This window comes from Selaginella moellendorffii, unplaced genomic scaffold (assembly GCF_000143415.4).
Source record: "Selaginella moellendorffii unplaced genomic scaffold, v1.0 SELMOscaffold_29, whole genome shotgun sequence".
In the NCBI taxonomy this organism is placed as follows: domain Eukaryota; kingdom Viridiplantae; phylum Streptophyta; class Lycopodiopsida; order Selaginellales; family Selaginellaceae; genus Selaginella; species Selaginella moellendorffii.
This window is the reverse complement of record NW_003314290.1, coordinates 558,397-585,221: the sequence shown is the minus strand read 5'-3', so window position 1 is coordinate 585,221 and position 26,825 is coordinate 558,397. Positions and strand designations below refer to the sequence as shown.

General features: G+C 47.6%; 4 protein-coding genes and 2 long non-coding RNA genes across 6 annotated transcripts; all 6 read right to left on the bottom strand.

Moving 5' to 3' along the window:
• Positions 1-4,981: 4,981 nt before the first annotated feature.
• Positions 4,982-5,611, bottom strand: LOC112348471. Its single transcript, XR_002993051.1, has 2 exons — positions 5,562-5,611; positions 4,982-5,503 (listed from the first exon to the last, which is right to left on the bottom strand). It is a non-coding gene; the product is annotated as an uncharacterized LOC112348471 (long non-coding RNA).
• A 54-nt stretch (positions 5,612-5,665) lies between these two features.
• On the bottom strand, positions 5,666-7,448 carry LOC9645629 (alcohol dehydrogenase 1). The gene is made up of 10 exons (XM_002975832.2): positions 7,378-7,448; positions 7,183-7,316; positions 7,079-7,119; positions 6,684-7,012; positions 6,537-6,619; positions 6,400-6,475; positions 6,289-6,353; positions 6,134-6,229; positions 5,912-6,073; positions 5,666-5,850 (listed from the first exon to the last, which is right to left on the bottom strand). The coding sequence occupies exons 1-10, from the start codon at positions 7,409-7,411 to the stop codon at positions 5,731-5,733; spliced, it is 1,140 nt and encodes a 379-aa protein (XP_002975878.2). The 5' UTR covers positions 7,412-7,448; the 3' UTR covers positions 5,666-5,730.
• A 6,163-nt stretch (positions 7,449-13,611) lies between these two features.
• On the bottom strand, positions 13,612-14,010 carry LOC112348473. Its single transcript, XR_002993053.1, has 2 exons — positions 13,841-14,010; positions 13,612-13,786 (listed from the first exon to the last, which is right to left on the bottom strand). It is a non-coding gene; the product is annotated as an uncharacterized LOC112348473 (long non-coding RNA).
• A 63-nt stretch (positions 14,011-14,073) lies between these two features.
• Positions 14,074-14,424, bottom strand: LOC9646013 (transcription factor bHLH140). Its single transcript, XM_024681057.1, has 2 exons — positions 14,342-14,424; positions 14,074-14,292 (listed from the first exon to the last, which is right to left on the bottom strand). The coding sequence occupies exons 1-2, from the start codon at positions 14,404-14,406 to the stop codon at positions 14,115-14,117; spliced, it is 243 nt and encodes an 80-aa protein (XP_024536825.1). The 5' UTR covers positions 14,407-14,424; the 3' UTR covers positions 14,074-14,114.
• Positions 14,425-19,522: 5,098 nt separating this feature from the next.
• LOC9645625 lies at positions 19,523-22,228 on the bottom strand. Its single transcript, XM_024680776.1, has 8 exons — positions 22,136-22,228; positions 21,735-22,070; positions 21,069-21,680; positions 20,828-21,010; positions 20,265-20,771; positions 20,043-20,105; positions 19,867-19,887; positions 19,523-19,648 (listed from the first exon to the last, which is right to left on the bottom strand). The coding sequence occupies exons 1-8, from the start codon at positions 22,226-22,228 to the stop codon at positions 19,523-19,525; spliced, it is 1,941 nt and encodes a 646-aa protein (XP_024536544.1).
• Positions 22,229-23,174: 946 nt separating this feature from the next.
• LOC9645624 (EVI5-like protein) lies at positions 23,175-26,756 on the bottom strand. The gene is made up of 18 exons (XM_024680966.1): positions 26,546-26,756; positions 26,420-26,489; positions 25,880-26,350; positions 25,658-25,825; positions 25,491-25,604; positions 25,377-25,435; positions 25,252-25,318; positions 25,153-25,204; positions 25,005-25,097; positions 24,865-24,948; positions 24,427-24,806; positions 24,310-24,371; positions 24,191-24,260; positions 24,055-24,135; positions 23,899-24,000; positions 23,674-23,843; positions 23,504-23,627; positions 23,175-23,425 (listed from the first exon to the last, which is right to left on the bottom strand). Exons 1-18 carry the CDS (start codon positions 26,602-26,604, stop codon positions 23,258-23,260), a joined length of 2,394 nt encoding a protein of 797 aa, XP_024536734.1. The 5' UTR covers positions 26,605-26,756; the 3' UTR covers positions 23,175-23,257.
• Positions 26,757-26,825: the final 69 nt, after the last annotated feature.

The window sequence follows — 26,825 nt, the reverse complement described above, 5'->3', positions numbered from 1 at the left end:
TCCCACGATACCTTCGTCCGTGAATACTCCACACAAGAGGAAGGACATACGCATGGATGCCAATATGTATGATTTTAAATTTAGGGGTAGGAATATACCTTGCTCAAGGGTATAATATATTTTAAGTAGCCACTAATCAATGGGAATCGAACCCATGCCATTTGCTCTAATACCAACTATAGCGCACCTTATCTTTCTCCTCTTAAGCCAACTAGAAAAAGGGCAATTATTTTATGAGAGAAAGCCCTTAGTGGCTATTTTATCCCTATTTATCCCCCAAGGTTCCAAAGATCCATAGTGACAATATATCTAAATCTCATCCCATGATCACATGTGCTACACTTCATTATTGAAGCGAAAGAACTTAGTTAATTGTATTACTCGATGGGCTTTGAAGCTTCAGATATATAATTTTGATGTTGTTTATTGCCTAAAGAGTTTTATGGCTAATGCTAATGCCCTTTCTTGAGCTTCTCTTCCTTCTCCACTCTCTTCTCATGTTTCTGACGAGCCTATTGTTCTAGCATTTGTGGATTTTCTAGACGAGGATTCTGTGCTATCGGCAATTGTTGTACTTGATGTTCAGTGTCCACAAGGTGTAGAGCAAGATCTACCTTCTCTTAATGAGGTCCGCGAAGTTCAAAAAATTGAGCCATGGATTTGAAAGCTTTGAGATGGGTTTGAGAATCTTATATCACTTGTTGATGACTTGCCATTCTGGTATTTATATCCTCAATATCACCTTGAAGATAGCCTTCTTTATTTTGTGGGGATGGATCCTGATGATCATTTATAGCTAATGGTGCCTTTTGTCTTTATTCCATAGTTTCTCTATGCCTACCATGATTCTCCTATTCTAAGCGGGCATATAGGACATCATTGTGTGACCGAGAAGCTATGCAAGTCTTTTTATTAGCTGGAGATGTGACATGATATTATCTGGTTTGTGCGTAGTTGCATTTGGTGCCAAACTTGTAATACTCCCTCTCGTGTTGTGAAAGGACAATTAAAGTCAATTGCAGTTTCCCATCTGTTTAAGTTAGTGGTATTTGATTTTATAGGACCTTTTCCACAATCGACTGCCGGCAATGAATATGTTATTATTGCTTCTAACTATTTGACTTGTTGGGTGGAAGTCGGTGCTCTTACTAGTGCCTCTACAACTACTATTGGATACTTCCTCCTCAATCGAGTGGTGTTCTAGCATTCTTGTCCGGAGCAGATTCTTTTAGATAATGGTCCCGCATTTATGGCTGAAGCATTTTATATTTTGACGTCTCGATTGGGGATATGCCACACTTTCACAAGTGTTTATCATCCACAGTCAGACGGTTTAGTGGAATAACTCATTCGGACATTCAAATAAATGATCGCAAAGTACGTGAACTTTTAGCATTTAGATTGGGATGGTTATTTGCCGTCTCTTCGGTATGCATATGTCACAGGGGTGCAAAGTTCTATTGGTGTTTCACCATATAAACTCCTATATAGTCATGATCTAATATTACTAGCAGAGCTAGGTTTACCTTTGAAATTGCCACAAGCTGCTAATGCTAGGTCATGGGATTAGTATTTGATGAGCATTCTTCCACTTGTCAGAGCAAAGTCTACGAAACACTTAGGCTATGTACAAGTGGGGCAATAATGGCACTACAACTGCTATCATCGTCCACCTGTGGAGTACAAAGTGGATGACTTGGTGTTAGTCTGTTTTTCCCATCTTACAGTACGTGGTTTATGTAAGCGGCTCCTTGCTCAATGGAAAGGACCGTATCATATATTGTGGCAAGTTGGACCACAAGTTTATGAGGTTCGGCATGATGTCCAGCAAGCCGATCCTTCAGAAATTGTGCATTTGCAACCATTAAAACACTTCATACAAAAGGATCAGAAACAATTGGTACCACCTAAATCCACCAATGCCTCCTCCTAACATTCCTTTAGATCTTGGCCTATCTACAAGAGAACTCTAATAGTCTTCCATTATTCTAAGAGAAGGGGATGATGTGAGGTCCAAGTGTATAACTACAATGCCATATACTAATTTTAGCATAGTGGGATTTTGGTAGTTGTCGGATTAATTTCAATATGAACCACTCACTCTTATATATAAACTAGGGTTTTTGGGCTAATTGATATATACATTTTTTGTATTCCCTTTCCATATTCTATGCACTCACACCTATAACTTTGTATTATTAATATTTGTGCATTTATTAGTTAGCAATTATATATTAACATTCTAATGAATTGAGTGTCAAATTTGAAGTAGTTATATTCTAGACAAGATTGTTTATTAGAAATTAAATTTTAACTTTTCATTAAAAAGTGATTTAATGATAAACTATACTAACTTTATAAAAAGTTTCTTAATGAAGAATATGTCTGCATCAATTTAAAATCCAATCACAATAAAGTTATGCTCTACAAATGATTACTAAATGATCTTTCATAAATCCATCTTTAACAAAATATAACTCAACACTCACACACTTGGAATACAACAAAAAAAAATGCAAAATTGCAAACCTTTTCTCTCTCCAAAAGATTGCACACCCATCCAGTGGCAGTGCCAATTCGACACTGATGGTTTCAGTACAAAAGAAGAGGGAACATACCTTGAACATCCTGGCATATCCTCTCTTCACTAGCTCGCCTTGCAAATCTGCAAAGCAATCGACCTCCTGAAAATATCATCAGTATAAACATGCTACAAGCAAAAAAACAAAACAAAGTTCTTTTAACAGTACCTGTAAACAAAGAATGTCTGGTGACCAGTACTCGATTTCTTGCACCAAGCGCACTTTTCTCCAGTCCCATTTCACATAGCGCATTGGGATGTGATAGTAGAGCTCAAGATAATGCTCCCGAGCATTGTCGGCAGCTAGAATGTTGTACAAGAGAAACATGAACCTTTCTGGAAGGAAAAAGATCCAAAAAAATGAGAAAAGAAAGGGAGAGAAAGAACAACGAAAGAATTACCTTGAAAGGTGCTTGGTTGAGCTTTAGAATGGAGCCAGCGTCAAGCATAGATGCCGGAAAACGTGTGAAACTTAAAAAACGTAACGTTTTAAATGCGTTCAAATACGCTGTTCTAAACTCCCAACGCGTTTGCACTATTTGCAAAAAGAGACAAAGGTTTCTTTAGGGTTTCTTCAGAGGAATTGGAGGACGCTGCGAATGCTGGAGCTGGAAGCATGTGATACGAGCAGAGTGGCACTGGACATTTAAGTATTGTCATGAGATTCACACTGGGGGAGCAGACCGAGTGCGAGCACATCTCGCTGGAGTTCGGGCAAGAGGTGTGAAAACGTGCAAGGCAATGAGGGAGATCCCTTATGAAGTTCTTAAAAAGGCTCGCAGCAGTTTTTCCGATTCCGAGCAGCAAACCGCACAGGGTTCAAGGGGGCCAGCAGAATCTATGGTGGCAAGCATGGAGAACTGGTCCAGTGCTGGGACAAGCAGAGCAGTGAAACATAGATCCTCGGATGGAAATTTGGTGACATTTTTTGATACTGCTTCGGCTGAGGCATTGGATGATGCTGTTGCAGAGTTCTTCTTTGCCGAGAACATCTCCTTCAACACAATCTGAAGAGACAACTTGAAGAGAATGCTGAAAGTTGCTGCAAAAGTGGGGTGTCTAGCGATTGACAACCTCATGGGATATAGAAGTTGTGAACAACTGAGTTACAACGAATTTACAACAACATTCAGAAGCGGCTTGAAGATGTGCGGCTAAGTTGGAGGACATATGGTTGTACCATTGTCACGGATGGCTGGTCTGATATCAAGAAGCGGTCTCTTATCAACTTCATGGTCAGTTCTATGAGAGGCTCAATTTTCCTAAAGGTTGTGGACAGCAAGAACGCAAAGAAAACCGGAGCATGGTTGTTTGAGCAGCTGAAACAAGTGATTGCCAAGGTTGGCACGGAAAACGTTGTGCAGGTGGTGACAGACAATGCAAGCAACTGCGTGGTCATGGGGGGGCTTTTGCAGCAGGAGTTTCCACAGATTGTACACGTTCGTTGCGTTTGCCACGTTATGGACTTGCTGTTCAAAGATATTGGAGCTCTATCTTAGGTGCAGTCTTTCGTCGATGGCTGTGCAAAGACAGTTACCTTCATCACCTCAAAGCCACAGGTTCTAGCTCTTTATAGAACTTTCTGCAAACGGGATCTGATAAAGCTTGTGACCACGAGGTTTGCTTATATTTTTCTCATGATGTCTCAGCTTCTGGAGATCACGAATCTCTCTGGGCTTCGAAGAATGGTGGTGAGCCAAGAATGGGAGCAACTTGACTGGTCTAAGAAGCCGGAGGGCCTGGAGCTGCGATCTCATGTTCTCGATGACTCGTTCTGGGAGCGGTGCGAGAATTTGTTAATTTTGCTCAGACCTTTACTTTGAGTTCTTCAGCTCGCTGATTGGGAGGGGGCGACTTCAAGCCTCATCTTTGAAGCTGTTGATCAGCTGATTGAGAAGATGGATGAGGGAGCTCGAAACAAAATTTATGCACATGAGGAAGTGGGACAAATTAAGGATTTCCTACTTGAATCACACGGTCTGAAGGAGGCAGGGTGGTATCAAATGCACAACTAAATCATGGAGCTGCTTTTGCTCTTCATCCTCTGTTTCTACCCGGAGAACGACAAGCTGGACAATGAGGCACGCGGGAACTGGCTGGAGTACATGCATGTTTATAGCGGAGGTGATCTGGACTTGCAGCTAGATGCACAGATGAGGATGCTAGAGATTGATATAAACAGGAGTTGGAGCCTCATTGGAAGAGGATTTTGGATCTACAAGAAGCTTTTGAGGAACTAAATCAGGCTGCTAAGGAGTTTAGCATCGATGAAGGAATGGAAGATGATTCAGAATTGGAAGACAACTAAAACAGCTTCTTCTTTCATTTGTTTTAGTATGTTATTTGGTTAGGTTTTATTATCAAACTTTAGTAAATATTAGTGTTTTCTTAATCATTTTAGGCTTTAACATGTAAACGTTGGATTGTCCTGAAAAGAAACGTTTTAAACAGCGTTTAAACGTTAACACGTGGGAACGTTTGCACGTCTAGCTGCAACTATGGCGTCTGAATATCATCCTGCCTCACAAACCTCCCACCTTACCAATTCCTATTGTCTCTTTGGTTCCACGAAAAGGCCGCCTTGCTCCAGTTCCAGGCCCTTGAGAAGTCCTGCGCGTTCCATCGCCAATATATCGCCAATATGTTTAGTGGCGCCTGTGGAAACTCGCGAGGAAAATCGTCTGGTTTTGATTCCTCCACTGCTGCTGCTGCTGCTGCTGGTACTGCTGCTGCCGCTGGTACTGCTGCCAGAATGGATGATTCGCATTCCTCCACTCGGATTGCTGTTGCTGCTGCTGCTGCCACATTGCTGCGGGATTCGCCGCCAAACCCTCTTCCAAGATAGACGAGTCTTCCCCGACGCTACATTCCAAGAGCCCTAGCGATGGATCGGAGCCGCGACGCCATGGCAACTGCGAGATCCTGGCTTGGAAAGAAGGAGCAAATTGGAGCTAGCAAAAGCGAATGGCGTCGAGCGTACCTTGGGCGTGGGCGCTGCGGTGGGGCGGCCTAGCGCAGAGAGACTAGATATCCCAATTAAGGGCAAAGGGTTTTGGGTTTTGCCACGTATGACACAACACCGAATGTTAAACGTGCTATTAAACCACGAATTATTAAAATCGCAATGTCAATGTCTATACAAAGATTTTTTACACGGCATTTGCGTCGAGCACGCATCTCAAACACTTCCCCTCCTCCATAAGAGTCACAGCGTCGTTAACTTTGGCCAATGGAAGCTTGTGTGTGATAAAATCATCGAGGTTTAGCTCCTAGATCAATCATGAATACTTAGCCCAAACCATGTAAACCACATAAACGATCAAATGTTACCTTGTTCATGTACTTTTCCACTAGTTGATTGAGCTCCGACCTTCCTTTGTAGCCCCCAAACCACGTTCCCGTGAGCCAGCGTCCAAAGAGGAAATTTTTGGGACTCACGGTCAGGACTTTGGTGCTTTCGTCTAAACCCGCCGCAACAGTGACTCCCCAGCCCTGTTATAGACAAAACCATAGAAAGCTACGTAGGATCTACTAACATCTCTGCAAATTCACCTCATGAGCGCTCTCCACAGCATCACGAATGAGATTTACATTCCCAACGCACTCGATGGTGTAATCAGCTCCTCCATTGGTCATTTCTCGAATCACCTTAAAAGTTTTGATGAGCTTTTTGTAGCGAGAAAGACATATAGCTTAACGCAAATTACCTCTTGCACTGGTTTGTCATGGTCTTTTGGATTGATCGCATCCGTCAAGCCAAACTTCGCCTTTCCTATATAGCATGGTGAAAAAACAATCTGATATTTCCGCTGCAATACCTTCTTCCAGCTTTGAAGGATTTATATCTATGCCAATAATGCGCGAGGCACCAGCGATCTTAGCACCTTGTGCAGCCTACACAAACAAAACATGACTCGTTTGAAAACCAAAGCCTCAAAAATGACCATTCACTCACAGCAAATCCAATAGTTCCGAGACCAAAAATTGCTACTGTGGATCCTTTCTCTACTTTCGCAGCTTTTGTCGCAGCACCAACACCTGAAAGAAAAAAATTAAAAAATTTTACTGCCTAGAAACATAAGCTAAAACTTCCAAGAGTTACCTGTAGTGACACCACAGCTGAGTAGACAAATCTTCTCGAGAGGAGCGTCCTTATTTACAACACAAATGCAAGCTTGATCCACAACAGTGTACTGGCTAAAGGTTGAAGTTCCCAAAAAGTGGTATATAGTCTTGCCATCCTCTGTAAGAAATCTGCTCTTACCGTCGCTCACCATCACCCCTCTCTCCGGATCGATTCCATACTTTTGGCAAACGTTGGTCTTCCCGGATTTGCAGTAGTCACACTCTTTGCACTCTCCCGTGAACAGTGTGAGTGCGTGATCTCCTGGTTGAACACCCTTCACATCTTTGCCTATGCTCTCAACAATTCTAGACCAAAAAAAAAAACCCTCCAAGTTCAAGGAAATCTCGAGAGTTTCGACAGAGTAGACTCACCCAGCTGCTTCGTGACCGAAAATGCGAGGGAATATGTTGCCCTGATTGAGAAGAGGCAAGATCAAGACAAGAAAAAAGGGAGGAGAAAAGGAAACTTAGCTTACATTCTTCCAGAGGGTGATGTCTGTGCGGCACAGAGAGGTGTGGACGATTTTAAGACGAACTTCGGTCGATCCCGGTGGCGCAACCTGGATCTTCTCGATGACCATCGGCTTCCCAGCTCCATGAGCCACAGCAGCTTTGCAAATGGAAAGGAAAGAAGAGTGTCAAGGATCAAAAAGGAAATGGAAGACCGTTACCATAGCAAGCGATCATCTTTCCTTCGCTTTCCATGGCGTGCTTGTATTTCGAATGAACAGAACGAAGAACTTTTTTGATAGACCCACCACGACACCACCACTGCCCATTTAACAGACCATGCACATTGACACGTTGCCTCATTTAATTAAGTAACACTTGGCCTATCTATGATTAATTATACGTTTAAAACCCTTGCCTCACACAATTAACACTATTGTTCTTCCCACGCCACAGTCACGGGATGGAGCGCTTCCTCCCCAAACGAGGCTCTAGAATCGCCATCTCGCTCGTAAAACATCACCACCATCTGCCTCAGCTGCGTCTTCACGTACAACTTGATCACCAGGAAGATCGGGACCTTGGAGCCGGGGCTCTGGAAGTAGGGGTCCGTGTAGGAGAGGAGCTCGGGTAGCGTCGGCACTGGCCGATGTCGAGGATGAAGCGCGAGCATGGGCGATTCGTCAGGTACTTCCCCTCATCGGGCTCGAGCTGGTAGAGATCGGCATGGAAGGCTTCCATGGCGAGGAGCTTGGCGAGATGGGCAAATGGAATGTAGAGTAGTCCCCACGTCCTGCGCCGCAGAGGCTCCATCCCATCCCTCCTGGACATAAATCTATCCCTCACGTAGCCGGCGACGAACGATTCCGCTCCACAGAGATGACCTTGCCCGCGGGACGCATGCACGACACCCCTAGCTTCCATCTCGAGGTAGCGGTTGAGCTTGCCGACGGTCCAGCGCTTACCCACGGTGCACTCCTCGCGGTTGTTCCACTCCGCCTTGCGCCCCACTGCCTCGAGCGCGAGCGCAAACACCGCTTCAAAAGATCGCGGCATCTAGTTTGGTTCGACAATTTAGTTTGGAAACTAAAAAGAACTAACAACACAATCGTCGATCACCTTAAAGGTATTTGTCCATATATTAGATTTCTACATATAATTTCATATTTATCATTTATAATTTTTTATTTGCTAAGCATATTTTGGACAATCTAAATACTTAATCTCTACACGAACTTTCTAAAGAAGCTCTATAGCCAGCGCTATCCTGGAACTCTGTCTTGATGCAGTAGAGATCAAGTATAACATGGTCGCCACACTCCTTTTGAACGGCGTCGACATCGTCACTGCCACCCTCATCTCGTAGCACGGAATGCCCGGTCGATCGCATTCCACTCCGCCATGCCCCACTCCAGTCAATGGAATCCCCTGCTCCTCCAGCCACGCCACAGTCACGGGATGAAGCGCCTCCTCCCCAAACGAGATGGCTCTCGCAGTGATACTCGCACAGTGGCCTCGCTCGAACATCACCGCCACCATCTGCCTCATCCGCGTCTTCAAGTAGCACTTGAGGGCCAGGAAGATCTGGACCTTGGAGTCGGGGCTATGGAAGTAGGCGTCCTTGTAGGAGAGGAGCTCGGGCAGCGTCTGGCACTGTCCAACGTCGAGGATGAATCGCGGGCATGGGCGATTGACGAAGCACTTCCTATTGGAGGGCTCGAGCTGGTTGAGAGCGGCATGGTACGCTTTCATGGTGAGGAGCTTGATGCTTCCCTTGGGCAAATGGAACGTAGAGTGTCGCCCACGTCTTGCGCCCCATGGACTCCCTCACGGGCTTCATCCTATCCTTGACGTAGCCGGCGACGAACGATTCATGTTGACGCTCCACGGTGATGACCTTGCCGCCGGGACGCATGACACACGACACCCCTAGCTTCCATATCTCGAGGTAGCGATAGAGCTTGGCTATGCTCCAGCCCTTACCCACGACGCACTCTTCACGCTCGTTCCATGCCTGCCAGTCGAGGTCGTCATCGTGCTCCGCTTTGACTGCCTCGAGCGCGCGCGCAAACACGGCTTCAAATGATCGCGGCATCCTTAAACCCGAGGCTAGGGTTTACGAGTTTTGTAACAGTTTCCCATCAAAGGCCTGGCTAAGGATCCCTCTATTAGCTATAGAGATTTCCAGTTGTTAGTCGCGATGGCCCCAAGAATGGACAGGTAAATGGACATGAAACTTTTCTTCCTTCACTAACTCGGTCAAGAGGATTATCGTAATCACTGCATCCTGATCAAGGTACCATAGCATGCAATTTACATTTGTTTTTTATATACTAACTCTGTTTGTTGTTCAGTCTTCGCAGCTCAGGACTTGCACTCTTTCTTAAGGACACAGGCCTCGACACGGACATCGTCAGCTTCTAGATTCTGTTGCCATCGCAAAATGATTCATGGTACACATTTGGTTCGTATTTATCCACATATCTATGTTTCTTACCTTAGAGAATCCTACGTCTGAGGAGCTGCTGCTTCCATGTGTACCGCAACAAGCTCGCTTGTGTATGAGAGTCTTTGTTTCACGGTACAGCGATATGAAACAATAATTCTTTGTTCATGTGTTCAAGATTTTACGTACATCATCACCGAAGGCTGGAGAATCCACACCTAGATCATCAACAGCGGCCTGGGCAAGGATCTCTGTAAATTCACCTCATGAGCTCTCCACAGCATCGGGAATGAGATAACGCACTCGATCGTGTAGAAGGCCTCCCCTGTTCGAATCACCCGAAGTTTTGAAGATATCGTAAGTGTTATGTAGCGAGGACATAGAGGTCGGACGCAGTTTACCTCTTGCACTCGCTTGCCACGGTCTTTTGGATTGATCGCATCCGTCCTTTCCTAGATAGCAAGGTGAAGAAAAACGTTGATGCATACCTTCTTCCAGCGTTGAAGGATTTATCGATGGCAATTTTTCGCAGCAATGTTAGCACCTTGTGCAGCCTACACAGACAATATGAAACTCCACAAACCAAAACAAAAAAGAATAAAAAAAGCCTTGAAAACACTTACAGCAAATCCAATAGTTCCGAGACCAAAATTCTACTCTCGCGGCTTTTGTGGGAGCACCAACACCTGGAAGAGAAAGACAAAAACCAATCACTCCCTGGAAGACAAGCAAGAAGTTACCTGTAGTGACACCACAACCGAGGAGACAAATCTTCTCAAGAGGAGCGTCCTTATTTACAACACAAATGCAAGCTTGACCCACAACAGTGTATGGCTAGACGTGGAAGTTCCCAGGAAATGGTAGATGGTCTCGCCATCGTGTGAGAAAATCTGCTCTTGCCGTTGCTCACCATCACCCCTCTCTCCGGATCAATCCCAGACGTTGGTCTTTCAGGATTTGCAGCAGTCACAGTCTTTGCTCTAAGGGAGTGAGTGCGTCATCTCCTTGTTGAACACCCTTCACATATTTGCCTATGCTCTCAGCGATTCCAGAACAAACTTCCGACTGTCAAACGTTAAAGGAAATCTCGAGAGCTTTACAATAGCTAGTAGACTCACCCAGCCGCTTCGTGACTGAAAATGCGAGGATATATGTTGTCCAGATCGAGAAGAAGCAAAGAAAAAAAGGAAATCATCGACAGCAGCCTGGGCAAGGATCTCCATCTCGTCCAAATGTATGCAAATGCGGAAGAGGCCAGGGGACGAGGCCATTGTCCACGACCATGATGCGTCCAGTAGAAAACGTTTGGAGGTTCCATCCTCTCGAAGAGATACCACTGGACGAAGCTCGACATGGTGGTGCTCCTCAATCTCGTCAGCGCTTACTCGAGCCTGGGCTAGCTCGGCTGGACCATGGAAAAGCTCAGATCCAAGCTCGGATCATGTACCGCAAGGCGGCCGGGAGCCTCGGCGACGCGACTTGAAGTTCTTCCAGGACATGGCTGGCGACCAGAGCCTGGTCTCGTGGACGGCTTGATCTTTTGCTCGTCACTCCTCTGCTACCATCTCCCGGAAGAAATCCAGCGCGAGGTCCTCACGGCCGTGGAGAGCAACTTTCGTCCGATCGAGATGGGGCACTGCAGCACAGCAGCCACCAAAAGCTTGGAGCTGAGGCGTTCGTCAACAGTCAAACCGTTAGTCAAGTGTCGTGATGCAAGAAGATATGTAAAACCCCTTTTGGGGCTCTAGGGTTTTAGGATGCCGCGCCAATCGTTCGAGGCTGTGCTCTATCGGGCGCTTGAGGCAGCGGAGCGCAAGGCGGAGCACGACGACGACCTCGACTGGGAGGCATGGAACAAGCGCAAGGAGTGTCTGGTAGGCACGGGCTGGAGCATGGACAAGCTCCTGGTCTACCGCGAGCGATGGAAGCTAGGGGCGTCGTGTATCGTGCGCCCCATCGGCAGGGTGATCGCGGTGGAGCGCAAGCACCAATCCTTCGTCGCGGCGTACGTGAGCAGGCGCATGGAGCGACCGGCGCCGTGGGTGTGGACGGTGCAGCGCAAGCGATTCGCCTATCCTCCCACTGGAAGCATCAAGTACGTGACCGTCCAAGCCCACCACGAGGACCTCTACCGGCTCGAGCCCCACGATGGCAAGGACTTGACCACTCGCCCATGCCCGCGCTTCATCCTCGACGTCGGACAGTGCCAGACGCTGCCCGAGCTCCTCTCCTACAAGGACGCCTACTTCCATAGCCCCGGCTCCAAGGTCCAGACCTTCGTGGCGCTCAAGTGCTACCTCAAGTCGCAGATGAGGCAGATGGTTGCTGTGGTTTTCGAGCGAGACGAAGTTGATGGCAGCAGCGTCACTGCCAGGAGTGCCGTCTCGTTTGGGGAGGAGGCGCTGAATCCCGTGACTGTGGGGTGGCTGGAAGAGCAGGGAATTTCGGTGTGCGGGGTCGGGCATGGCGGGATTGCGTGCGACAGCGAGGGCATCCCAAGCTACCAGATCAAAGTTGACACCACCAGAGTGCTCGAGGGTGCTGGCGACGATGCCGACGCCATTCGGAATCACTGTGGCGACTACTTCACGTTTGATCTCTACGCCATCAAGTATGAGCTCCTCACAACTAGATAGTCTAGACGTGTCTTTTCATCTCTACACCAGCTTAGTCTTTTACTCATACCCGTGTTTTGCTTGTAAGCTATTATCTATGTATCTTTCATACTCCTCTCTTGCCGCCAAGACATGAACAAAGGACAGACTCTCTCGATTCAGAATAAAAGGCGTTGCGAATGAATTGGATTGCAAACAAGCTTGGCTCTGCCGAGTCGCTTCGAGCTGAAGTCGTGAAAAGCGAAAAGAAAAGACGTAGGCCTTGGTCCGAATTCACTATCCATAGCGGTGGACTGCTCTCTGAATCCGGTAAAGATCGAACCGATACACCGCAGGGGGTACAGCATTGCCGAAGATCCACTGCGACAAGATAGGAACCGAATATATCGCCATCCCGGGTTGGGAGCACACGGGATCCCTGACCTCAATCCCGGACCACCTGTTGGGGTTTCTGGGCTTGAAGCCATGAAACGCCAAGGTCGCCATGGTCTCCCCCACAAGATATGTGGCATATGGGCCGAAGGAGTAGCCGTGAAACGGTTCGGCCAGGCCAAGAGCATCTTTTCGGTAGAAGACGCAGACCATTCTATCCGGGAAGTGATCCCAGACTTTAATGCCCATGGAGAATCGCATTGCTGGCTCGTTCTCGAGCGCGGATTCACATCGGTCAAGCAGGCTCTCGAGGCTTTCGGAGTTGGCGATCTGAAAAAACCAGTGATGGATGGCGGGACTTTTAGCGCTCTGCCGGCGACTGGATCCGGACTGGATGCAATCGAGATCCTAGCAACCCGCCGGGCCTTGGAAACAATGAGAGACGCCTCCGGAGTTCCAAGCTTCGAGACCGCTGCACGGAGAAGCGATGAAAGGCGGGCAGGCTCCGCGGTGATCCGGTAGCTCGAATCCGGCCTATCGCGCCATGGATATCTGGACTCGCCAAGCCTTGAAAAACGCCTCCGGAGTTCCAAGCTTAGCACAGCGCTGATCGCTGCCGGCGGACAAGTGATGAAAGCCGGGCTCCGCCAGTGACCGGATGAGATCCCGCCGCTCGAATCCGGTCTCGTCTAGCATGCGATAGTTGAACTCGCCGAGCCTCGGCAACGATGAAGAACGAGCAAAGCGCTCATCGCTGCGGGGAGAAGTGATGAAAGGCGGCGACTTTCAGCTCTCCGCCGGCGACTGGATGATCCGGGAGCTCGAATCTGGCCTAGCGACTGATATCGGAGTGCCCGCGGAGCCTTGGTCCGAAGCTCCAAGCCTAGCAAACCGCTGATCTCTGTGGTGAGAGGCCTACCAGACGCTAGAGAAGCTGGAGATGGAGCGCTGGTTCCTAACCACGCATTACCTTCCATACATTTCCACCCATACCTCCAACGCGAAGAGAGGAAGAACAAGAATCCCCAACGAATATGCTAAGATCCTTAAAACAGTTAAAAAATTTTAAGGGTCCTTAACTTCGAGATGAATGCTTTAGCTGCTTGAAGCACGAGCTGCCTTAGAAGCCTGTTTTCCACCTCCTGCTTGAAGTCCATCCGATCCAGCCTTTTCAGACACTAGGACGTGCTTCTTTGCCTGCACATCAATCGACATTTCAGTTGGATATTAGAAAGAGCTTTCGAGGCAAACCTTTGCGTAGAGAGGCAGAACACAACGCAGCGCAGACGTGAGTCGCCATTGCTGTGCTTGTCAGGATGGAACGCTACACTGGCTTCGCATCCCCTGCCTTTAAGTCCCAGCTCCATTCTTCCCCTGTAACTTCCCTTCTTCGAAGAACCCGAGTCTTCCACCGTGCTTATCACCTCGGAGAATCCTAAAGCCAAGGTAGCTGCATCTCCTCGTTTGGTGATGATGCAAGCTTTGAAGCGGAAAAATGGTGCGAAATCGAGAACAGAGCATCAGCCTACAGCCAGTTTGGCATCCATGGGTTCATGTTGGGCCCAAGGACGGATAGACGTGAGGCAGCCGTAGAGGAAACGGCTCCAGCATCGCACACCTTCTTGTGCCTTCTTGTTGCTTCGTCACCAGCAGCTTTGTAGATTGCAAGATTCACGCCGCCACCACCACCACCTTTGAGGCGCCTAAAACAAAAGATTTGCGTTCGAACACTAAAGCAGAAAAACATCTCACCAGTTTGCAGCGTGGGCCTCCAGTGGAATGGATGTCTCCATAGAGCAACGAACATGGGAGAGCATGCATGTCCGACCATCACAGGGCTGGGGAGTCACTGTTGCCGCGGGTTTCGACGAGAGCACCAAAGTCTTGAGCTTGAGTCTCAAGCAAGCAGTGGAAAGCGCTGGTCCAGAACTTGAAGAAGGTGATGGATCGGTATCTCAAGTTTCCGAAGAGGGCAAATTCCCTACAGCAGTAGAAATCAACGTCAGTTCTAAGAAGATATCTGTAGATTCACCTCATAAGCTCTCCACAGCATCAGGAATGAGATAACGCACTCGATCGTGTAGTAGGCCTCCCCTGTTCGAATCACCCGAAGTTTTGAGAAATCGTAAGTGTTATGTAGCGAGGACATAGAGGTTGGACGCAGTTTACCTCTTGCACTGGCTTGCCACGGTCTTTTGGATTGATCGCATCCGTCAAGCCAAACTTCGCCTTTCCTAGATAGCAAGGTGAAAAAAAAAACGTTGATGCATACCTTCTTCCAGCGTTGAAGGATTTATCGATGGCAATTTTTCGCAGCAATGTTAGCACCTTGTGCAGCCTACACAGACAATATGAAACTCCACAAACCAAAACAAAAAAGAATAAAAAAAGCCTTGAAAACACTTACAGCAAATCCAATAGTTCCGAGACCAAAATTCTACTCTCGCGGCTTTTGTGGGAGCACCAACACCTGGAAGAGAAAGACAAAAACCAATCACTCCCTGGAAGACAAGCAAGAAGTTACCTGTAGTGACACCACAACCGAGGAGACAAATCTTCTCAAGAGGAGCGTCCACAAATGCAAGCTTGACCCACAACAGTGTACTGGCTAGACGTCGAAGTTCCCAGGAAATGGTAGATGGTCTCGCCATCGTGTGAGAAAATCTGCTCTTGCCGTTGCTCACCATCACCCCTCTCTCCGGATCAATCCCAGACGTTGGTCTTTCAGGATTTGCAGCAGTCACAGTCTTTGCTCTAAGGGAGTGAGTGCGTCATCTCCTTGTTGAACACCCTTCACATGTTTGCCTATGCTCTCAACGATTCCAGAACAAACTTCCGACTGTCAAAATTTGAAGGAAATCTCGAGAGCTTTACAATAGTAGACTCACCCAGCCGCTTCGTGACCGAAAATGCGAGGATATATGTTGTCCAGATCGAGAAGAAGCAAAGAAAAAAAGGAGAAGAAAAGGAAACTAGCTTACAGTCTTCCATATAGTGACGTCTGTCTGTGCGACACAGAGAGGTAAGACAAACTTCGGTCAGTCAATGGAAGATCTCTCGCGCTTGGCGATGATCGTTGCCCATCGTCCAGGTCCCAGGATCGCGTTCCAGGATCTCATCGTGAATTTCCTCCGCGTCCCACAGATACCCGGCCTGGGCGCACGCTGTCACGGCCAGATTCCAGGCGACCTCGTTGCGCTGCGGCATGAGATCAAAGACGCGCTTCGCTCCATCAAATCGCCCGGATTTCCTCCAAGACCGTGGAGAAACCCTACCAAGATCATCGTCCAAGAAACCACGCTATTCTACGCGTTCTTGGCATACTCTGGATGCCTTCTTCGGGCAAATGCCGTGATAAACACACACAGGTCAAGATTAAGCACTACCACAAGAATCCCGAGCATTGGCAGCCATCCGCCATCGCCTTCCTCGGGAGATCAATCGCAGGAGCAAGGTAACAGAAATTTCGTGAGTACTAATCGACGAACTAACTGAAACGACAATGGAGAAGCTCTTGGAGGCAATCTGTAGACCTCGTGGTACCGGAGAAATTCAATCTTGATCCAGTAGAGATCAAGCGTCCACAGTGGTTGAGAATGACCTCCGTATCTCCGCCACCCTCGACCACCTTGGGGCCGATTCAAGAAACAATGATCACAGTAACATAGCATGCTGTTTTTCTTTTTTATCTACTAGCTCTGTTTGTTGTTCAGTCTTTGCATGTACTCTTTCTTAAAGACACAGGGACATCGTCTGTTGCCATCGCAAAATGACTCTTGGTAAACATTTGGTTCGTATTTATCCCCATATCTATGTTTCTTACCCTAGAGAATGCTAGGAGCTGCTGCCTCCATGCGTACCGCAACAAGCGTGCTTGTGTATCCAGGACTGAAATCTTTATTTCTTCCTTTCAAGGTATAAAACCGTTCTTTGTTCATGTGTTCAAGATTTTACGTACATCATCACCGAGATCTTCGACAGCGGCCTGGGCAAGGATCTCCATCTCGTCCGTTTGGGGAGGAGGCGCTGAATCCCGTGACTGTGGGGTGGCTGGAAGAGCCGGAAATTTCGGTGTGCGGGGTCGGGCATGGCGCGATTGCGTGCGATAGACCAGATCAGAGTTGACACCACCAGAGTGCTCCAGGGTGCTGGCGACGATGCGGACGCCATTCGGAATCACTGTGGCGACTACTTCACGTTTGATCTCTACGCCATCAAGTGTGAGCTCCTCACAACTAGATAGTCTAGACGTGTCTTCTTATCTCTACGCCAGTTTAGTCTTTTACAGTGATCCCAGACTTTAATGTCCATAGAGAATCGCATTGCAGGCTCGTTCTCGAGCGCGAATTCACATCGGTCAGGCAAGCTATCGAGGCTTTCGGAATTCGCGGTTTCAGCAATTCCACGGGGGGAAAGTGCTTCGGCTGCGAGGGAAGAACAGACATCTGGTTCCTTGTGAGTGTCGTTGAACCACGACACTTCCAGTGCCACACCAAGGTCATTCGTGAGGATCTCAAAGTCGCGGCAATATCCTCATGGAGTTGGTCAGGCATTTCAAAGCGCGTCAACTCCCGGCCAAGCCTCAAAACCAGTGATGGATGGCAGACACTCTGCCGGCGACTGGATGATATCGGGCAGCTCGAATGCAGCCTAGCAATCGAGATCTGAATCCGCCGGGCCTTGGAAACAATGAGAAGTGCCTCCGGAGTTCCAAGCTTTACCGCTGCACGGAGAGGTGATGAAAGGTGGCCTCCGCCGGCAGCTGGATGATCTGGTAGTTCGAATCCGGTCTATCGCGCGATGGATATCTGGACTCGCCAAGCCTTGAAAAACGCCTCCGGAGTTCCAAGCTTAGCACAGCACTGATCGCTACGCGCGGAGAAGTGACGAAAGCCGGGCTCCACCAGTGACCGAATGAGTTCCCGCCGCTCAAATCCGGTCTAGCAAGCAATATTTGAACTCTGCTGAGCCTTGGCAACAATGAAGAATGAGCAAAGTGCAGATTGCTACGGGGAGAAGTGATGAAAGGCGGTGGACTTTCAGCTCTTCGCTGGCAACTGGATGATCCGGCAGCTCAAATCTGGCCTATCGGAGTGCCTGTGGAGCCTTGGTCCGAAGTTCCAAGCTTAGCAAAGCGCTGATCTCTGTGGTGTGAGGCCTAGCAAACGCTAAGCTGGAGATGGAGCACTGGTTCCTAACCAAAACTTGCCTCAACTCTCCATCACCTTAGATGATTTACACTGTAATTCATGAGCTTGCCATCCAGCCCCACTATTGATTGCATTGCTTTGCATGGCTCCTCAAGATTGTAATTCACAAAAGTATTGTAATAGTTCGCAAATGTGATTGCAATTATTGAAAATTATTTATTAATTAGTCTTTTAAGATATTCTTCTTTTATTGCCATAGTATTGTTAGACTTTTTATCATTCTCTGCACAAACTACTTGATAAACTGTTTAACACATGTGCATTTATACCCAAAAGGCACTAAAGAATGAAAATTTAAGTTGTTATTTAACAAAACTCATATTGTTAGTTTTTATTTGCTAGTGTTAAGAGCTCCCATGATATATTTATAAAATGTAAAAATTATTATAAATATAATTGTCAATTTAGCACCGTTCCATATTTTCTGAATATACTTATAGTTAAACCACTGTTCAATTTGATGTAGCCAGTCTTACAACTTGATAATATCATTCTCCATACTCTAGAACATTGAATTTACCTTTTTGTGTCAAGAATGACAGCACAGAGTTAGCTAGTGTTGGTGGTGCCAAAGGCTGAATAAGTGGCAAAATATTTCTGTAGCAAAATATGAGATCCAATACTCTAAGTGGGACAAGGAATTGAGAGAGGATTCCCCACCACTGGAATTCCATTAGGATGGATGGAAAATTAAAATCAACCAGCACATGTGGCCCATCTCCATTCCCACATGAGAGCCTACCATTGCTATCTTCCCTGGAATGGAAGGCTCTGATACTATGTGAATCTAACTAAATATCAATTGATAAGGAAAGAGAGGTAATGAGAAGGTGGAGTGTATGGAAAATCTAGCATCCCCCCTCCACCTTAGTGAGGCCTTTTATATCTGGTGGAATAAGTGCTTAGCATTGTTATATGTGAGTCAGACATCAAGCACCTCACATATCCCCCTGTGTGGTGGTAAGGAGGTCCTCTACCTCTAGCCTGTTGGCACCTTCCTCATACTTCACGTCATGGTCTAGGACATGGAGCTGCTGGCTACTTCACCCCTAAGAACACCTTCATGCTTATCAACACATACTCTTTAGGAAGAAACCCCGTGTTGTGGGATAACCTGCTCAAATTTTGGCTAGAGAGGTTCTAAGAATCCACCATGAGAATCAAGGTGATGGCGTCCTCGTTGCTATTTGATCCAGAGTACTAGATGGTGTCCTTTGGAGAGGCTTCTTTGGGGACATGCATGATGTATGGTGTGTCCACTCTGGTGTATGCATTTGAGTGGGCGAAGCACATGAGCCTGGCATATAACAGTGTGATTTTGGACAAGCCACTCAAGCTCATGGCAACACCTTGGCTAGCACCACTGACTGGCTCTGTACGACACGGGGGCCACATGCCATACAGGAAGAGAGGCAAAGACAATGTAGCTTTAGCCTTTGGTAGCATTTTTTATTTGTAAATGGTGGCCGTTGATGGTAGGGTTCCATTTCTGGTCGTCCAATTCCAATGGTCAAAATTTAAAATACTTGGCCGTCTGATTTCAACGGTCACATTTTCTTAGGTTTCGGAACTAGCCAATGGGACTTGAGAGCTGTGCATGGAACAACGTTTGAAATTGAGGGAATCGGATCGTTTATCTCTGTGGAGGTTTTGCTTGACGAACACTGTGGATTGGATCGGCTGAGTTGAAGTTCATGCTCTCTGGATCCATTGCGTAGTTTTTCTAGAACTTATGTTGATCACACAGCTTTTGGAACGCTCTTGGCTGCAACACAGTGGCAAAAACTTTATGTGGGGGCTTGATGGAGGCGATGTTCATGGCCGCAGCTCTATCTAGCGTCAAGCAAAGCTGACAAAACAGTTTCTTTCGCTTACTGTTATTCCTTTCATTTGTAGATTCCAGGCCATAACCAGGGCTTCACACACATCCTTTCTCAGCCTTTGGCATTAGCGGTGACACAAAGCTACTAGAATTGTAACTATTGCTTCCTTCCATCGATTTGCTTCTCACACAGGGTAGTAACTCATCTCGTGAACAGGAGGTGATAGTGTTACTTCTAGTCTTACCAAGCCTCTAAAACTGTTTTTCTGAATCAGCAAAGTTTAAAAGCTACAAACACTCAGTATATGATCATCCTTCCTAGCTTGCAATTACACCATCAATCGGTGTAGAAAGTTGTGTATGACCAAACAAACCTCTGGAACCACCAGCAACCTCTGTTTTGTAAGATATCTCCACTCACTTCTTGCCTTGATGACGTTAGAGCCACTGTCTCTCCAGCCGATAAAAATCTGCCACCGAAGTTCTATCACTCCGGACGGAGATCATCACGTAGTGTTAAGCCACCGGCTTCAAGCTTTGATCCATGCCTGATCCCGTCCACTGCACATCCTGATGCATTTGCATCGAAAGCTGGAACTCAATGAGGCAGGAGCCCTCTCTTCCTCCACCTCCTCCTGATCACCGAGAGGAAGTAGAGGAAGAAGAGGAAGAGCAACGCAACCAGCAGCCCGGCAAGGATTGGAAGAAGCAGCGGGGTTGCCGCCACAGCCGTCGCTTGCAAGTTGAGATCACTGGAGGAAGCCTGTTGAAGATCCACATTGCCGCTGCTGCCGCCACCTTCGACTTCCAACAGCGAGTTCAGGAAGGCATCACTGCTGCTAATGCCTTCTCCTTCAAATAACTCGATGAAATCACTGGCACTGCCGCTGCCGCTGCTCACCCCGATGTCATACACTAAACTCTGAGAGCTCGATATTGAAGTCCCTTCAGCTTCTTGAAACGTTTCGGTGTTGATCCTCTTGGCCTTCCCGCCATCCTCGCCCAAGCTTCGAGGGAACCACCGCCACATAAAAGGTGGTGGCGATGCTGGTGGTGGTGAAGCATTGCTGCTAGCCTCCTTAGTGTCACCAGTGCCGCCAGCCAGTAACTTCTGAGATGGAAATCCTTTGGCTGCATGGGACTTTAGCACCTGTTCAATGTCCATCTTAGTACGAATATATCTGGTTCCTGTCAGCAGAGGCATACCTTGTAGGATGACTCGTCGGCCATTGCTGCTGCAAGTTCTTCTATATTCTTGTATGGAAGCCTCCTGTGCATTCCCACACCATCACCTCGCAAGCTCCGCCAAAAGACTGAAGCTGGTGGCGATGAAACATCAGCTTGCCTCAACAACTTTCGAGATCCTGCTGCTGCATGAGACTTTAGCACCTGTTCAGTGTAGATCTTAGTACGACTACATATCTGATTCCTGTCAACAGAGACATACCTTGTAGGATGACTCCTCGGCCATTGCTGCCACAAGTTCTTGCCCTTCACTATTCTTGTCTGGAGGCCTCCTGTGCTTTCTCACGCTGCTGGTGCCATCGCCTCTCAGCCTCTGCCAAAAGACTGAAGCTTGTTCTTCTCCATCTTGTTGTGTGCGCAGTGGAGCTATGAAGCGGAACAGAGAAGGTCCATTCTCGTTGGAGACGAAGATAGGAGGACCTGGCGCTGCTTCCAGAAGCATCCGTCGGGAACTGATAACTGGGAATCGATGCCACCCCAGGAAGTTTTTGAGTTCTTCCCATAATTCCTGGGACGTCACCTCGTCCTCCTCCAAGCCCGCGTTCAAAAGCCTACTCCACATTTCTTCTTTTATCGACTGAAGAGTGGTCGGTAGCTTCCAAGTCCACTCTCCAACTAGCTTCTTGAGTTCCTCCACCTCCAGATGCATTTCGGCTCTGGACGGTAGCTGCACCGACGGGAATGTCCAGGTCCGAAAGTAGCTCTGGATATCCTCCCAGCTCAGGTTGTCGTCGTCGTCGTCGATTGCAAGCGTCTTGCCACCGAGAGAAGTATACCGAACTGAATCCACAGCGCCAACCATGACCGCCTCTAGCTGCAAGAGAAGGTTGGTGCGGTTCCAGGCAAAGCATCTAAGCTCTCGAGTTACCTCTTGCAAATCATGGTTGTCATCCTCGAGCACAGGTAACGGTGGTGGATCATACTCGGGAACACTTGATGCTGCTCCGGCTATAACTGCCTCGAGGTGCGAGGGTGGTGCTGGCGAGGACGAATCCTCCAGCTCGATTGGAGCAACCGGCTGCAAGAGAAGATTAGCTACATCTGGAGTTACCTCTTGCAAGTCATGCTCGTCATCCTCCTCGAGTACAGGTGCATCATACTCGGGAACAGTTGATGCTGGTTCACTGCTGGCGATCACTGCCTCGAGCTGCGAGGACAGTGCTGGGAAATCCTCCGCTTTCTTGTCCGCTGTTGCGGCAGGAGTCTGCCCGCACGCGAAAAATGTCAAGGAACAAGAAAAAATGACAGAAACGAGCGAGCTGTGCACACCTCAAGGAGGAGGACCTTCAATCCTGTTGCCTGTGTGCTTGCCTGTGCTGGAGCGCGTCGCAACCAGGAGAACGCCAATGCCAGAGCTTCCATCGCCGCCAATATAATAGGGCAGGGTTACTATGTAAAGTATCGATTTAGAAGATCGTGAGACAAAGAATATTATCGAAGGAATATATGTATAGAGATTTGCTCTCAAGAGCAAATCTGGAGAAAATTCCAATCGTGAAAGTTAAAGGAAATCTCGAGAGCTTTAAAATAGTAGACTCGCCCTGGACCGAAAATGCGAGGGAATATGTTGTCCTGATCGAGAAGAAGAAAAATCAAGACAAGAAAAAAAGGAGAAGAAAAGGAAACTTTGTCTGTGCGACACAGAGACGTAAGAAGATCTCGCGCGCTTGGCGATGCTCGTGGCCCCTGCAGTGGAGATCGTCCAGGAGATCACGTCCTTTGCCGGCATTCTCTCGAATCTGGCCTCGATCCAGGTCCCAGGATCGCGTTCCAGGACACGCTGATGCATCGCATCAAATAGCCGATCGCCCTGGCCATGGGCGGATCATCTCGTTCCAAGAGACGAGATGATCTCATCGTGGATTTCCTCCGCTTCCCGCAAATGCCCGGCCTGGGCGCACGCCCAGATTCCAGGCGACATCGTTGCGCTGCGGCATGATATCAAAGACGCGCTTCTCTCCATCGAATCGACCGGATTTCACAAACCATGACAAGATTATCGTCCAAGAAACCACGCTATTCCCGGACATTCGCTCAAAACGCGTTTTGGGCATACTCTGGATGCCCTGTTTGGGCAAATGCCGAGACAAGCATATTTCACACCACGACGTCGCGGATGGGCATCCTATCAAACCAAACAGTTTTTCATGAGAGAAGATTTAGATCTACTCTGGAAAATCAAAGCCGATGGACGTGCTGGTATGATCTTTTCCTGGCTATTATTTTGGTGTTAAGATCTTAGCGCTTAACATCCTTCTATCTCGCGGCGAGCGCTATTGCGGAACTCGATCCTACTGCATCAAGCGTAAGCATGCCAAAACTGTAATAACTATCTATTGCTCAATCAATTCTGTACAAAGAAGCTTCGAAACAGAGAATGTTGGAAGGTTTCTAAGCCTTGACATTGTCACTCACCTCCCCTGCCTTGTCCTCGGCACCAGCACTAGTTGCCGTGTCCTCCTCTTCGCAAGGCTTGGACAACGTCGCTTCCTCTTCCGCTGGTTTCTCCTCGCGCGCTCGATCACCACTTGGCTCGGGAGATGCCTGGTTCTTTGGTAGCTGCCAGGGAACGAACAATTCAATCTCTCTTTCGAGCCGGGAGAGAAAAAAAAAAACGAAAAAACAAGAAAGATATACCTTGCTCCAGCTGATCCGCGAGAAAAGGCCCGGCTTGCGCGCTGGCTCCTCCTGAGAGTCTGTCGATTTCCCAGACTCTACAGGGCTGCTGGGCTTTGGCTTTGATGTAGCAGCCTCGGTGCTCCTGTAAGGAAGACAACTAAATTCACGTACTAAATGTTGGTGTTTACCTTGGTGAGGAAAGAGGCCAGGACCATTTAGAGGGCTCCTCCTCCTTCTGGCGTCGGAGGTTTCCGGTCTGTCCGGCCTCGTACTGTAGAGTTGCTTCCAGCATTGTCTCGGCCATCACTGCTCTCTTTTCCAGAGCCGCAAACTTGTCCATCAGCTGCTCATATTTTTCCTGTGAATTTAAAGATTCAGTAAAACTGGACGACTTGCTAGCAATCTGGTGTTACCTGCATTACTGTGGCAGCATGCCGTTGTGCCGCAGCATCTTGCTCGGCAAAACACCGCGCGTCTTCAGTAAGTTTCTGCTCTTGTTCAATTCTCAGCATAACCTGCAAAGACATTACGGAATTTCAATTTCTCTTCCAGTTTCTAAGATGACTGACCTGCACCATGGCCTTTTCTTGCTCCTGCTTGTCAGATAGCATCTGTTTAACAGTAGAAAGTTCAGCTTCTAGGCTTTCCACCTATACACGAGCTGAAGTGAGAGAGAGAAAAAAAGAAAACTTGGATCTCTCGAACCTTTGCAGACAATTCTCGCCTGTTATCGTCTTTGACGATTTCCATCAAAGCCACGTCTAATTCCTCTGCCCTGTAAAACCACTTTGTACACTCTTGGAAAAGTCTAGGCAGGCACTCACCTGGCCGTTGCTCTTTTCTTTTCCTCGAGCGCGAGACACAGCTCATTTTTCAGCCAGGCCACCTAAACACCATAAACAGTTAGTAAGAAAATAGGTATTAAAAGAAATCCAGCGTACCTGCTCTTCCAAGTCAGCAGGATCCTTCTCGTCAATTTCTTCGTCTTCCTCGTCTATTTCTTCAATATCACCTGACTCAGCAATGATTTCCGCCGTGGTGATTTCCTTGGTAGACGTGTTCAGTGAGCTAAATTTCCTTGAGAGCTTTTTGACAAGAGCGCCTTGGGAACTCCTCCATAAACGAAGCTCGGCTGCTCGTTCATCAAGAGTTGCTAAAACGATTGGCCGGTATTTGGTCCGAAGCGCCTCCAGCCGTTCGATTTTTTGAAAACCCATGCAAGCGGTCAAGACAAGCTGACTGCTATCAAATGTTGCACCGGTCACTGTTTGCATCACCGAGATACAATCGCCAGCGTCACGTGAGGCCAGAAGAGCAGGAGCTGAGACAGGTTAAGAGATTAATAACGTTGATATTCATTACAGAAAGCAACTTCTAACCATGCAGCTCCAAAAGAGCAAGAGCAGTGCGAAAAAGCATAGTTCGGTTGCCTTCAAAAAGCAAGACATCCCATACTCTCAAAACTGCACAAGTTAATTTTCATCAGCGGAAAGAGGAAATGCATTTAAATTGTACTGACCACTTTCCCAAGGTAGGACGTTCACAAATATAGATAGGAACCAGGGTCCACTCATCCACGATATTTGAACACCAAGGGATTCAAAATGCGAAACTGTAAAAGTGCCACTTGGCTCAATACCCGAAGAGAATAAAGCTCAAACAAGTACTTAGCCTCGGAAACTGTTCTCGAGCAAGCTCTTCAAAGACAAGTTGGTCCACCTGCAAAATTCTGTTATACGGTGCACCACGATTTCTGTCATAAAAACCTGTGCTTCTAAAAGCTTTTCGGAGTAGTAGCCTTGGAAGTACTCGTCTATGATACCGGTCAATGTCCTGGTACACATGCATAACAACTCGACTTCTAAATCGAAATTGAAAGAGCTGAACATACCAGAACGCATTTTCCTCCGGCATCAGCAAAAGAAGCAACCCAGCAAAAAAATTCATGGCCTGCAAGTATTCAAGACGATCTTTTAACACTTAAGGCTACTAATCTTCAACCAACCTGACAGTATCCAACATCAGGATTATGTCGTGCGTATGCAGTCAAAAGCCTGCGCAATGCGTTCCGACCATCTTCATCTAGAGCTGGATGACCAGGAAAAGTTCGCGGTAAGTCCTACACCAGAAAACATCGAACTGAATTTACATTATACTATCATGGTATAGTACCTTTTCAATTTGGTTCACATATTTTTCTTGTGCTGGAACAGAGGGAGGTTCGTCATGGTGTGTATAACCATTAGCATTCCCATTTCCATTGCTTGATGGCTTTTCCAACAAACGCTCATAGTGTCCTTCAACTCTCCTTGTCTTGGTGCGAACAAACACTTGCCAAAGCTGCCCGAAAGCAAAACGAAACTGAGAACGTACGAAAACAAGAAACAGAGTTACCTCCCCTCGCAGAGCCATAGGAACGCCGCCTCGAACAAGGAACTGCAGCTCTTCTCTCCATGGACTTTCTTTTCCATGAATGGCCGATTCGCTGTCTGACTGGTCACTGGAAACTAAAGAATCAGCAACAGCATCCGACTTGTCCACGTCGTAAAACTCATCGTCCGAGTCATCAATATCAGATGCTCCGCTATCTGTTTTCCGGGTCTTCAAAACGTCCCCATTTTCTAGTGGTTTGGTTGCATGCTGCTGCCTGCCGGCATTAGTCGCAATTCCTTGTTCCACAATGTTGAGAGACGGCCTTAATTCACCCCACCTCTGGACAACTCTATTTTCACCGTCAGGCTTCGCATTAACTTCACCGTCTGATGAAGCGTCCTTTTCAGCTCCTTTGGTGGCTGAAAAATCCGCAGCATCACCGTAAGTTCTCAGGAAATGCTCCCAACGCTCAGATCTTTCGGCTTCTTCTTCCTACACAACTCGCTAGGATAAGTACTTTGAAAGAGTAAACTAGAAAAACGCGTTAAAACTACAAAGCACCTTGTAAATCGATGTGAACTCCCGATACCTTTGCAAATGCTGTGGCCTCAAGATGAATCCATACATATCCCTGGATCAAGAAGAGTTCATGAGAAAAAATCGATATCTACCTGCATTGCCACATACCTGCTCAGTTCCAAGGGCGCGGATCCCTTCTTTCGCGCCCTGCTCATCGCCTTCCTCATTGCAGCCTCCTCCTATAGCTGCATTTCCCCGGAATTCCTCTCCGCAAGCGCCGGAAGAGCGAATTCCCGCGGAAGAACACGAAATTTCCCAGATCCGCTACTCTGCCATCGCTAGCGGGCACACCATGGCCGGCGCAGCTGCAATGCGGGGATGGATTCACCTGGAGCGAGCTCTAGAAGGACGAATCCGGGCTCCAAGACGCCGGCGATGGTGATGGATA